This window comes from Nematolebias whitei, chromosome 6 (genome assembly GCF_014905685.2).
Source record: "Nematolebias whitei isolate Nwh7 chromosome 6, NemWhi1, whole genome shotgun sequence".
Classification (NCBI taxonomy): domain Eukaryota; kingdom Metazoa; phylum Chordata; class Actinopteri; order Cyprinodontiformes; family Rivulidae; genus Nematolebias; species Nematolebias whitei.
Window position 1 is genome coordinate 10,809,799 of NC_056503.1, and position 13,852 is coordinate 10,823,650.

General features: G+C 43.5%; 1 protein-coding gene across 1 annotated transcript in view; it reads left to right on the forward strand.

The window, feature by feature from the left end:
- Window positions 1–8,007, forward strand: part of LOC119411523 (NACHT and WD repeat domain-containing protein 2) — a 10,371-nt gene extending 2,364 nt beyond the window's left edge. The window contains exons 4-8 of the mRNA XM_037678476.1: window positions 1,157–1,504; window positions 1,699–1,800; window positions 2,040–2,811; window positions 4,901–5,068; window positions 5,120–8,007. Coding sequence (XP_037534404.1) covers window positions 1,157–1,504; window positions 1,699–1,800; window positions 2,040–2,811; window positions 4,901–5,068; window positions 5,120–8,007 — 4,278 coding nt within the window. The remainder of the gene's footprint in view (window positions 1–1,156; window positions 1,505–1,698; window positions 1,801–2,039; window positions 2,812–4,900; window positions 5,069–5,119) is intronic.
- Window positions 8,008–13,852: the final 5,845 nt, after the last annotated feature.

Consider the following 13,852-nt stretch of genomic DNA (forward strand, 5'->3'; position numbering starts at 1 on the left):
TTGTTAGAAGCGTTAGCAGGTCTTGTTAACAGCGTTAGCAGATCTTGTTAGAAGCGTTAGCAGATCTTATTAGCAGCGTTAGCAGGTCTTGTTAGCAGCGTTAGCAGATGTTGTTAGCAGATCTTATTAGCAGCGTTAGCAGATCTTGTTAGCAGCGTTAGCAGATCTTGTTAGCAGCGTTAGCTGATCTTGTAAGTAGCGTTAGCAGGTCTTATTAACAGCGATAGCAGGTCTTGTTAGCAGATCTTGTTAGCAGCGTTAGCAGGTCTTGTTAGCAGGTCTTGTTAGAAGTTTTAGCAGGTCTTGTTAGAAGCGTTAGCAGATCTTGTTAACACCATTAGCAGGTCTTGTTAGTAGCATTAGCAGGTCTTGTTAGCAGATCTTGTTAGCAGCGTTAGCAGGTCTTAGCAGGTCTTGTTAGCAGTGTTAGCAGGTCTTGTTAGCAGGTCCCGTCAGCGGCTTGATGATAACAAGGACCGCAGCAGCTGCCCTCCCAAGCAGTCCTCCAGAACCGGGTCCAGCAAACAGAGAACATCCAGGGTTTCCCCGCAGAACCAAACGGGTCCGTAGAGTTCGGTCCATGCAGGCAGATGGAGGATCATGGCGACAGCCTGAGCCCGAGGCTGGAAGGACAGAACCAGGATGGCATGATGGCAGCAACACAGAAAACTGTGTGTGTGTCGTGGTCATACATGTACTGTGGCTGTACATTGTAGGTGCAAAAAATGTTAAAACAAAAACAACAGGCACAAAAAAAGATTGAGTTCACCGGGAGCCTGTGAAGCTGTGGCTCAGCTGAGAGCGGCCATCTTGGCATGGTGCATTTTAATGTAATCTTTTGGAATTTTACCAGCATTTTGTCTCAGATACGCTATTTGTTCCCATTTCTTTAGATGGATCTATGAAAAATACCAAAGATAACACGGTTTGATAGACAGTAAATATTATTGTAGCTTGTTGTTGAAGACCTAATGTTCAGTAGAAGATTAACTGAAGCATGTCTCAGGTCCTGCTTCAGCTCTTTACAGGACAGACGCTGTTCATCTGCTGTAGATGGTATTTTGATTCTGTGATCCGTTCTACGTTGAGTTTATTATGAAACTACAGAAAATAATATTCTTGAAGCTCTTATAATTGGAAGTTTTTTAATTTCCAGGATGAGACTTTTGACCCAGCCGTTCTGAGGACTGCCCCCACACAAGGCAAACTTTTATCTGAACTGTGCGACAACTTCCTGCCTGCTCTGGTCACTTCCTGCCAACTTCTGATATACACCACACATACAGAGTGTGACCGTCGCCATGGTTACACCACAGCCAGGAGGCGAGGATACGCCAACTCTCTTTGCCAGCAGGTGTTCTCAGACCTCCTGACGCTGACTGACAGCTGGAACATTTCTCTGCCCGGAGCAGACACTCCCATTAAGGAAGAGCAGCTCGAGCAGGAGCGTCTGTGCAACGTCCTGTCTCCATTTTATGACATCAGGCTGCCAGAGGAGGACATGGTGAGGACTAAGTTTTACAGAGTCTGATTTTTAACGACACATTAATGATTCCTTTTTTAATTCTACCAATTTATTTTCGCATAAGTGTTTTATCACGTTCTGGTTTACTTTGTAAAGTTCTGATTAATCCCGAGTCAATAATTAAAGTAAAACAAAATCTGCTCCAAACTGAATTTCACTCTGTTCTGTTGTAGATCAGGTCTTACGTGGAGCTGAGGAGCCAACAGCACCCTCTGGTGGTGATTGGGGGGCCATGCAGCGGGAAAACTGTGCTGGTCGCACACTGCACTCAGCAGGTTTATTTTAATGTTGTTCTAATAAATACATCTTAAGAACAAAGTCTCTATATTTAAACTTCTTTAACTTTAAGGAAATAGTTTATTCCTTGTGTAAAAATGTTAATCTAAAGAAATATAAGGAAAAAGTGTTTCAACAGATAAAAACTAAATGCACGTGCATCGTAATAAAGTATTGCACGTATATGCATCACATGATAGTAAATATTTCTCGATGTTTCATCTGTCTGCCTCCCCAGATCAAGTCTTGGCTGGCTGACAGGGATCCTGTGGTGATTGGTTATTTCTGCAGCCTGTCAATCAACACAACTCCAAAACATCTGCTCTCCAGTTTGTGCTCTCAGATAGCTTTCAGATATGAACTCCAGTCTTTGTCTAAAAACCTTGATCCCAGCTCCAACCCTAACTCCAGAGTAACCCCAAGCAACTGCAGCTCCACGTCTTTTCTGGACTCTCATGGCGACCATGGCCATGAAGAGCATCCCTCTAATGAGAACTTGAACCTCTCTGTCACGTCACACTCTGCTCTTAAAACGCATCATCAGGTCTGTCTGTCTGAACTTAAAGAGCGTCTCAAATCCCTCTTCTCCTTATATTCTTCTACAACACGCCCCCTCATCCTTCTCCTCGATGGTCTGGATCAACTGGAAGACAACGGGGGTGCTCAGATCATCACCAGCCTCCCTTCCCCCCTCCCTGATGGTGTCAAGCTCATCATCACAGTTTCCCCCAGCTGTACACGTCTTCTGCAGACCATCAAATTCCATTACACGGACACAAGTCATTCTTGCAGTTTGTCAGACAGCTGTGAAAGAGCGTCGGGGTATATTTGTGTACAAATGGAACCTGTGGACAGGAAACAATGTCTGAAGTTGTTGGAATCTTTGCTGAAAACTTCAGGGAGACGAGTGACGTCAGGACAACAAGCACTGGTGAACCAGGCCCTGACTTCCTGCTGCCTGCCTCTCTACGCTCGACTCCTGCATGCACACACCTCGCTGTGGCACTCTGGTACCAAAAACATGTTTTCTGATGGAGTCAATCTGGTTAACATCTTTAAGTTAGGAGCAAACAAGAACCAGACCAAAAGCAACTGTAGATCATTTAAAGACAGAGCAGAAAGCTAGATGCTCTTTCAGATCATGTCAGTAAAATATTTTATATAATGTCTTGAAAAACTGTGCTCACATTTAGAAGGAAAAGAAAGATTTACCTAACTCCAACAAAGTTCAGTCAGGTCATCTAGACGGTTTCTTTTTTTTTGTTGAGATGTTTTATCCTTCATCCAAAGGACTTCATTAATCTGAGGAGCCACAAACTTATTGAGCGTGAATTTTGATGTTTTGAATCACTTTGGCTATGGCTGTCTCAGAGAAGTCGACAGGGGAGAGGGCGGGCCCCAGAAACCATCTTATCACCAGCAAACTGGTTGGTCCACTATGTGGGTGTGCTGCTTGTGGGACTGAGTTTGTTGTGGCTTCATGGACTGATGAAGTCCTTTGGATGAAGAATGAAATGTCTCAACAAAAAAGAAACCGTTCAGAGGACCTGACTGAACTTTGTTGGATTTTCTACCTGGATTTTTGAGCATGAAGTTTGATATTTACCTAAGTCATTTTAGAAAACTTCACCTGCTCTATAAATTTCCGTGAGGCCTTAAGACCCTAAAAACATTTTTCAGAATCAGAATAAACTTTATTGGCATTGCACCAAGATACAACGCGAATATGTATGTACAGTGGTCCGAAGATGGGCGGAGTGCACAAAGCTGCGGCTAAAATAATCAGCGCGGCCTTCTTATTCTTATTCAGAATAATGTTTTGCTTAGATAAGAAAAGGAAAGAAAACACGAGGAGAGACGGTATTAAAAAAAGATCTCTCACACCGTGTCCTAGACAGGGCACAATTTGAGGCATCAAAAAAACCTACCACAGCAAAGCAACATAACCAGACGTTATACATTTACATATAGGCGGTGAAAACATTGAATTTTTAAGGGAAAGGCGTAGCATAGTCCAGAACCCCTCCTCAGCCATTGTCCAGATAAGAGGTGACGTTCATCTTCAGCTCAGTTGAGGTTCTGTTACATGCCCATGGCCTTGGGGAAGGGAGGGGTGAGGAAACAGTCAAAGCATCTTTGTTGTTTTCAAAACATTCCAGGAGAAGTTGAGATAAGTCCGGCATCAAGGCCACAGTTTGGGTCAGTCAGAACTCATGAATTGCTGTTTCTGCCTTTTTTAAAGTCTCGCTGGTATATATTCCTCTAATGGAAACTCCAAAACAGCCGAATTGATCCTTTACTCCAAAAGTCGAGCTCACAGCTTCTCCAAGATTATTCCCACCATTCATGAGTGCTGCCAGTGAGTTTACAGTCCTGATAACAGCTGCTCCAGCTCCCTGCTGCAGCTCTCCAAATTCATTCTGAGCACTGTCGAGCTTCAGCACATCCACACGAATTTGTAGACAATCCAGAATTCACCAACCAAACAGCAAAATAACCAGTTGTCATCATGAATCCAATTTGTTTCTGTCAAGGTAAGAGGGTCCTCCTTACCCTGACTCCTGCCGGGAGAAGTTGATCAATTTTGTTGAGAGACCAACTGATCCTTCGAATTAAGAGGTATGCAGAAAAAAAAGAAGCTTTTTAAGGGTTCACGTGACAAAAGAGTGCAGCAGGGAAGTGGGTGGGGGGGAAGACAGGGAAACACGTCTGGTTTCACCGGAGGATAGAGGGGGGGAAAAAAAGCATTGAGCATTTGTCATTGTGTTTATTATATTTTCATTATTTGTATTTCTGTAGAGAATTAACAGGAAAAACTTGCTGGCCATTATTACTATAAACTTGGCTAACTGTCAAAACAGACGTGACCCTTGAGCAAATTTTTGTGATTTCCCCCGACTTACAGATTAATCAACTTTAAACATGCCTACCTAATGGAGCACATGGAAACGATTTTCATAGCTGAATATTTCATAGCTGAATATAAGTCAACATCTACTAAATTTACTGTTGCTTTTGGTCATTTAATAGAAAAGTTAACAATTTAGCCTAATATATCAGCACTTTAAATTGAATAATTTTCTCTTCTTTTAACTTCAGACTCGGACGTGACAGAGTCATCACTCCCTGATGGAGTCCATTCATCCATTTCTGCTCTCCTGGATCACCTGGAGCTCAAACATGGCTCTTCCTTTGTGGCTCGTTCAGTGTCCTACCTCAGCCTCTCCAGGACTGGACTCTCTGAGGCCGAGCTCGCTGACCTCCTGTCCTGTGATAGTAAGCTTTCAGTTGAAGACACTCCTCAGAGCGAGTGCCTCAGCTCTGAGTCGAAGGTCCCACAAGTCAACGTGGAGAGGCTGCTTCTGGACCTAAAGGACTTTCTCATTAAAAGGACAGTTTCAAACATGCAGGTTTTGTTCTGGGTGAGCAGGCATTTTAAGTTGGTCATTGGGAAAAAGTATCTGAGCACTGATGAGTTGAAGAGAAGGATTCATTCGGAGATGGCAGACTATTTTAGTGACAGATGGGTTTGTAGCAATGGGAAAGAGCTTTCATCTGGACCAAAACATGAAATGGACAAGCATGCACACAACGAGCCGTTATTGTTCCCTTCTTCTGATAACGTAGGTCATGTTTGCTTGAGAAGTGTTGTGGAGTTACCACATCACTTGCAACATAGTGGCAGGATGGAGGAGTTGGAGTGTGGACTGTTAAAGTCTTCAGGCTTTCACCAAGTTCTAGTTCAAGCTGGTCTTTTGGGGGAACTTGTAGCCATGCTGGAAGCTGATGAAGGCTCAACTTTTTTAAGAGAACGACTGCTCCTAGCAAGCATTTTGAAGTCTTCTACTTGCTTCCTGCAGAGTTCACCACTGCAGCTGCCAACAGTGATGGAGACGAGCCTCCTCCCTTACCTTGACGTCTTTCCTGCTCTTGAAAGTTTTGTCAAAGACATCAGACGGAGAAGAAGGAGTAGCAGAAGAGGACTGAGATTAGTATTTTGTCCTAGTCCCTGTTCTGTTCCCCCTATTCAGTTTTTAAAGTATGATGCCCAGACCAAAGGGGACTGTGTTTCAGAAATTGCTGGTACAGAATGTGGGGTTGTTGCAGAGGTCATGGATGATGGTTCCGTTTGGATTTGGAAAGGCTGTGGTTATGAGCTAGCCAAACTGTCTCTGAGCTGTGAGCAGCAGGCGCTGAAGTTTGTCGGAGTGAAAAGTAGTGGACAATTCCTGCTGCTTTCAACACGATGCAACAAGCTGTTTGTGTGGGACGTGACAACCCAACAGAGGCTTCTAGAAATCACTGACCCTCTGAAAACAGAGTTTGAGTCAAGCCCGACACTAAACGTAGTTCAGGGATTTGTCGCATGGCAGAAAATGTTATGCATGTGGTGGGAAAATGAAACCTTTGTCAGTATTTTTGATATCTCCACTGAGACCATGACTCATTTCCAGTGTCACAGCTTTGTGACATGTGTAGTTTACTCCCTCAGTAGTTTTTGCATGTACTGTGGACAGGAAGATGGCACCCTGTCTATATTTGACATGCAAACCAACAGTCTTCTTGGCACCTGTTCAAACCAAAGTGCAGTTGTGTTGATAATACTCTGTGAAGAGAAGCACACAATGGCATGTGTCAACAGGACCGGGAGCATTGTGGTATGGGACATAGCTGGCAAAATACAACCACCAAGACCTGTCAAAGAAATCTGTATTCAGGATAAATCTCACAATATTCAAAGCACAGATTATGTTGAAGAAACCAGCACACTTTTGTTGTGTCAATATTATCAAGTGACACTGTGGGATACATCTAATTGGGACCTGTGGGACCAGTTCTTAGCTCCACAAGGGAGAGCCTTCATTCAAGCAGTGCTCTCCATGGATGGACACCTTTTCTTGGCACTGTTGGACTTTTGCACCTCCATCTTAGTGTGGAGGCTCAGCACCGGAGAGTGTCTCCTCTCCTTAGAAGTAAACGATCAGCCCCACACTCTCCTCAAGCTGGCTTCAGATGTTGTTTGTGTCCATCGCAACGGCTGCCTAACGGTGTGGGACTCTGAGATGATAAATGCTGCAAAAAAGACTCCAAAAATGGGGAGCAGCGTGAGAGAAGTGGTGGTTGAGCAATCCAGGAAGTGGTTTTATACTTCAGATGGGTCGGAGAATGTGTGGAAGTGGAGTTTAGACACAGGATTTCTATGTGTTAACTTTGTCCACAAAGAGCCTGTAGACAAGTTGCAGCTGTCTTCAAACAGCATCAACCTTGTTTCCCTCTCAGGAGGAGAAATTTACATTTGGCAGACTGAAACTAGTCAGAATTTTATGCGGATCAGCAGCAGCAGAGCCACAAATGTCCTGATCACCCCTAATAGTAACTTTGGTGTTAGTATATCTAAACAAGGGCTCTCGCGTGTTTGGAAAATGGCCCATGGAGGTATTGTGTGCAGCATTCACCAGTATCTATCTGATGCTCAGGTGTCACCTGAGAGCACCTTCCTCATCGGCCTCCGCGGCGGAGACCTGCTGGCTGCAAGCCTGTGGTCAGGTACCATCAGCAAGCGATTCTCCTGCGTGGATAACTCGGAACGTGTTGTTGCTTTTCACGCCCTTTCAAAGCACCCAAACTATGTAGTGGTGATGGTTGCCTCAGGGGCAGTATACACCTGGAAGATGTCAGAGGAGACAGTGTGCCAGCACTTTCAACTGCCGAATATGTTTCAGTGTCAGCCGCAAAACTTCCAAATGTCTTCTGATGGGAACTACGCGCTGCTATCCACTGAAAATAACTTCATCAATGTCTTGGACCTGTCCCAGGTCCGACTGTGCTCATTCAAAGCCGAGGGTCTTGTCATTATGGCTTGCTTTGACAAAACTGGATGCTATCTTGCATACATATCCAGCTCATCCAATCTGTTGCACACAAACTTCATCCTAACAATCGCACATCTTTCAGATGGAGAGAGAATTGGAAATGTGCATTTGTGTAAGAATCCATCAGCTCTGGTTGTGAGTGAGCATCAGGGTGTGTTTGTGGGTTTTGAGGATGGCTCTGTTGGTGTATACTCTGTTTCAGAAGATCCTATCGATGAGGAAGTGTTAGTACAGAACAGGGGGCAAATAAATTGTCCACTGGAAAAATGTTCCCTTGACAGAGAACCATTGAACTGCTATTGCCAATACAAACCCAATATTATATGGCCTTAAGCTATAATTTCCAGCTGGTCAAGTGCATTTAATTTAACAGGACACAAGAGATATTAATTATGGAGAACTCACTGTTTTTTAGATGTATCTGTAACCTCGGTGTGATCTTTGTAGGTTTAGATGGTCTCAACTTATCTCCTCAGGAAACGATTGTTTAAACATGTGTTATACTTTATTTACTGTATATCACTGTTGAGAAAATGTGTCCCATTTGTTTTAATTGAAAATGCTCAAATTGTCACAAATGGGGTGTTTTGTGGTGCATTGATCGGTTGGTTTGTTTCTGCCTGTTTGGAATTCAGTGTATTTACAGATTATCATCATCCTCCGACAAAAGTCAAAGGCGAGTGAAAACATTTTTGTCTTTGACTATGTGTGTGTTCATTTTTCTGTCATTTTAGCAAAATATCTCCTGAACCACTTTACGATAAATTTTATTAGAACTTTCAGAAAGTAATCATTACTGTAGATGTGCCTTTACAACTGATTAATTTTTACTGTCAAACCAATTAAATATGGCCACTGCAAATAGTCAAACTTCACCACAACAAAAATGGAATATGACTTAGTCAAATTTATAGCTTGTAGGCTAAAGTTTGATGTGGTAGTAGCTGAACAGGTTTGGCAAGAAACTGGTCAGTTTGGTCCCTTTCCCACCCTTAATGCATAATAAGCAGTTATTAATGATTTATAAAGTGTTTATAGAAGAATTAATAACATCTATAAACTATTAGCCATCTACAAGGGGAGCCTTATTGTAAAGAAGTACCATTTTTATTTAAGAAACTGTCAAGTATATCTATTAATTAACTACTACTTTTGCACTGTTCACTTGTCGCTTGTGAACAGGTTGAGTTTAGATTTGTGAAAATTTACAAATTTGCACTGTTCGTGTTGCCATTGTGTTGTTAGAGAGTAAATGTCATGAATAAATTTGACATTTAACGTAATCCAAGATGAAATGTTACATCAGCTAATGGAAGCAGTGAAGGTGAGGATTTGATTTATCCCTGACAACATGGCAGAAAAAATAAAGAAAACGTATAATTTTCGCAATGAATGGGAGGAAGAGTTCTTTTTTACGGATGTGAAAGATTCTTGCGTGTGTCTCATATGCGGGGCGACTGTGGCAACGGCAAAGCGGCACAATGTGGAGAGACATTCAACAATGTGTCACACAAGCTACCATGCTAACTACCCACCAGGCAGCACACTATGAGAAGAAAAAGCCTACGAGTTACAGGCAGTTTTGTGCAAACAACAGTCTTTTTTCACGAGATCAGTGAAAAACTCCCAAAGAACAACCAAAGCCTCATTTAGAGCTACACATTTTTTGATCAAGAAAAAGAAGGCAATTTCAGACAGGGAAGTTTTCAAAGAAGCAATGACGATAATCGCAAAAACTGTGCTTAAAGACGAGAAATATGGAACCGATGTAATCTCCACTGTCTCCGATGTCCAACTGGGGGGAACTACAATGGTTAGAAGAGTGTCGGCTATGTCTGGGAACTTGGCCGATCAGCTGGACCGGGATCTAGGGAAGTGCAGGTGGTTTAGCATCCAGTGTGACAAGTCTGGACAGCAGCAGTACAGCACAGCTGATGATCTTTGTCCGGATGGTGTTTGATGGTTTCTCCATAAAAGAAGAACTTCTGACACTACTGCCCCTACAACTACGAGGGGAGTTGACATCTATAACGCAGTGAAGGAGTTTTTTGTGGAAAAAAAGTTACCGTTGGAAAAGCTGGTATCTGTGACTACCGAGGGGCTCCTGCTATGATTGGCTGACATACAGGATTCATCGCTTACTGTAAAGGTGACACAGAGTTCCCAAACTTTTTGCATTACCACTGAATCATCCACCAGCAGGCGTTATGTGCAAAGGTTATCGGCTTTGAGCACGTGATGACTCCCGTTGTGAATATCATAAACAGCACAGAACATTCAAGGTGCTATTGGAGGAGCTGTCAGCTGAATATGGTGACCTGCTTCTACACACAGAAATCCGATGACCCAGCAGGGGACGAATTTTGCTTCATTTTTTGTTACTTTTGGGTGAAATCAAAGAGATCATGCAATCCAAAGGCGAAGACATGTTGCTGCTGGAGGACACTGAGTGGACACTTGACCTTGCATTTTTAATGGACATTACTGGGAAACTTAACCATTTGAACTGTGAGCTGCAAGGCAAAGGTAAGACTATTGCTGACATAAGTGCTTTAAATGCATTTAAAGCCCAGATGAACATTTTCTCTGTACATGTACAGAGAAAAAAGGTGCTGCACTTCCCCGCTGTGCAGAAGGTGCTGAAAGACCATGCTTCTGCATCCGAGACTTTTGACAAAGGGGCGGATGTGGCTGAGTGGTTAGAGCAGTCGTCCTCCAATGCAAGAGTTGGGGGTTCGAATCCACCAGCGGTCACATGCCGAAGTGTCCCTGGGCAAGACAATGAACTCCTCAATGCCTCCGATGTGTGTCCCATCGGTGTATGAATGTGATCTAAAGCAATGATTATTCTCTTTAGAATGGTTTGTTCAATTAGCTTTGTAGAGATCTAGTAGAGTGCTGTATGAATGGGTAAATGAGGCACAGATTGTAGTGTAAAGAGCTTTGAGTGTCTTGATCAGATAGAAAGGCGCTGTATAAGTACAGTCCATTTATCCAACATTTTTCAGTCAGGTCATCTGGACAGTTTCTTTTTTGTGCTGAAACGTTTCGCCTTCGATCCGGAAGGCTTCATCAGTCAAGGAAACGCACAACAAAACTGATTCTTACCCCAACAGATTACTCCAAAGTGGAACAAACCAGTTCTGCTTGTGATTAGATTGACTGATGAAGCCTTCCAGATCGAAGGCGAAATGTTTCAGCACAAAAAAATAAACTGTCCAGATGACCTGACTGAAAAATGTTGGATTTTATACCTGGATTATTGAGCATAGACTTTGTTGTTTTCAACCAGTTTGACAAGAATGTCAACAAGGAAGAGGGCCGGTAATGGAGGAGGGGTGTACCAAAGAGACCATCTAATCACAAGCAGAACTGGTTTGAATACAGGAGGTTGTACAGGAAGGATAAAGGTAACGGTTATATGGTGGGGTGTTGAGAGATAGTGATGAGGAAGACACAGTTAACCTGAGAGGTAAGAGGCAGACAGGATCCCCTGACAGATTAAGTTACAAGACGCCAGGAGGTGATAATGTGGTTTCAGCGATGGGAGACATTAAAGTCAGCTCATCAGATGCAGCATCAGAGTTAGGAGAAGAGAAGTTAGATGGAGCTGACAGTGGTACTGTGGCTGTTGTAGCACGTGGTGCTTACCCCCGTTGAGGGGACCTGATGGGATGTCCAGGTATAAACCATTTTCTATTGGTGATGTGCAGGCGATAGTAGAAAAGTTGCCATCATTGTCTGAGGGAGGAGGTCGTTGGTTAGATCAGCTTAACACATTTACACTCGGACACACACTCATGGTGGGAGACTTTAGAGCAATAACGGGGAGATGCATGATAGGTTTAAAGTTAAATAATCTTCAAAATATGGTCAGAGTCAATGATGTGAACATGGCAGACATACCAGATGATGTGGCCCTAAACCAGATTTATGATCGCTTAGCTGCGGCAGTGAGAGAAATATATCCACTCCCAGAAGGGACTCCAATACCTAAATTTCATTGGGACAAAAATATTGAACCATGTGCATTTCTAGATCAATGCAGAGAAGCATGGGTAAAATGTACAGGGAGACATGGACAAGCTGAGCAAAAACAGCCATACTTTCGACAGGCCGTCCTTGAGGGCCTGCCGAAGGAGGTGGCAGAAGAAATTAGAAAAAATCCTTACCTGTTAGGCGCAGACTCAGCGAGATGGGAAAAACACGTTGCCCATCATTTACAGATCGCTAAAGATCTGGCAGGAAAAGAAGATAAAGACCTAAAAAGCCTGCAGGCTGAATTGCTGAAACTCCAGCTGAGCGAGGCCCGCCAAGCAGCACACAATAAAAAGTGTAATAAAAAACAAATGATGATGGAGGTTAATTATCCACCTCCTGGTATGTATGAGGTCCAACAATGGACCAGCCCACCTCGCCACAAACCTAGATGGACACCAGCACCATTCAGGAACAGCAGCAGGGGTGAACGAGGAAGGGGCGTGTGGCAAAGAGGGGGAGGCCAGGGTGGACAACTGAGGGGACAGCAGCGGAGTTATGCCTGTTACATCTGTGGTCAACTCGGACACTGGGCCAAGAAATGCAAAGCGGTCCCACCAGCTCACCCTTACCATCCTGCACTGGACCAACCTGCTGGGCCTGACCCACCCTTGAACGGGGGCCCGGGATATCAGAACCAGTGACATACCCCACAGAAGAACCTGTATGCCTGGGGAGGGGCAGACCCCATGCTGAACATACAAGTGATGAGTGACACTTTGCCCTTCCTGGTGGACACAGGAGCAACATACTCAACAATTAACAAACAGCCGCCAAAATGTAAACTATCCACACAAAGTGTGGAAGTTGTACAAACAGGATTCCAAAAAAGTTGGGACACTAAACAAATTGTGAATAAAAACTGAATGCAATGATGTGGAGATGTGGAAATGTCAATATTTTATTCATAATCTAACATAGATGACAGATCAAAAGTTTAATCTGAGTAAATGTAACATTTTAAAGGAAAAATATGTTGATTCAAAATTTCACAGTGTCAACAAATCCCAAAAAAGTTAGGACAAGTAGCAATAAGTGGCTGGAAAAAGGAAATTGAGCAAATAACGAACAGCTGGAAGACCAATTAACACTAATTAGGTCAATTGACAACATGATTGGGTATAAAAAGAGCTTCTCAGAGTGTCAGTGTCTCTCAGAAGCCAAGATGGTAAGAGGATCACCAATTCCACCATTGTTGTGCAGAAAGATAGTGCAGCAATACCAGAATGGTGTTACCCAGCGTAAAATAGCAAAGATTTTTAAGTTATCATCATCAACCGTGCATAACATCATCAAAAGATTCAGAGAATATGGAACAATCGCTGTGTGTAAGGGTCAAGGCTGTAAAACTCTACTGGATGCTCGTGATCTCTGGGCCTTTAAACGTCACTGCACCTCAAACAGGAATGCCACTGTCACGGAAATAACAGAATGGGCTTAGGAATACTTCCAGAAAGCATTGTCAGTGAACACAATCCACCGTGCCATCCGCCGTTGCCAGCTGAAACTCTACAGTGCAAAGAGGAAGCCATTTCTAAGCAAGCTCCACAAGCTCAGACATTTGCACTGGACCAGGGGTCATTTAAAATGGAGTGTGGCAAAATGGAAGACTGTTCTGTGGTCAGATGAGTCATGATTTGAAGTTCTTTATGGAACACTGGGACGCCATGTCATCCGGACCAGAGAGGACAAGGATAGCCCAAGTTGTTATCAACGCTCTGTTCAGAAGCCTGCATCACTGATGGTATGGGGTTGCATGAGCGCTTGTGGCATGGGCAGCTTGCATGTCTGGAAAGGCACCATTAATGCAGAGAACTATGTTCAGGTTCTAGAACAACATATGCTCCCATCTAGACGTCATCTCTTTCAGGGAAGACCCTGCATTTTTCAACACGATAATGCCAGACCACATTCTGCAGCAATCACAACATCATGGCTACGTAGGAGAAGGATCCGGGTACTGAAATGGCCAGCCTGCAGTCCACATCTTTCACCTATAGAGAACATTTGGTGCATCATAAAGAGGAAGGTGCGACAAAGAAGGCCCAAGACGATTGAACAGTTAGAGGCCTGTATTAGACATGAATGGGAGAGCATTCCTATTTCTAAACTTGAGAAACTGGTCTCCTCTGTCCCCAGA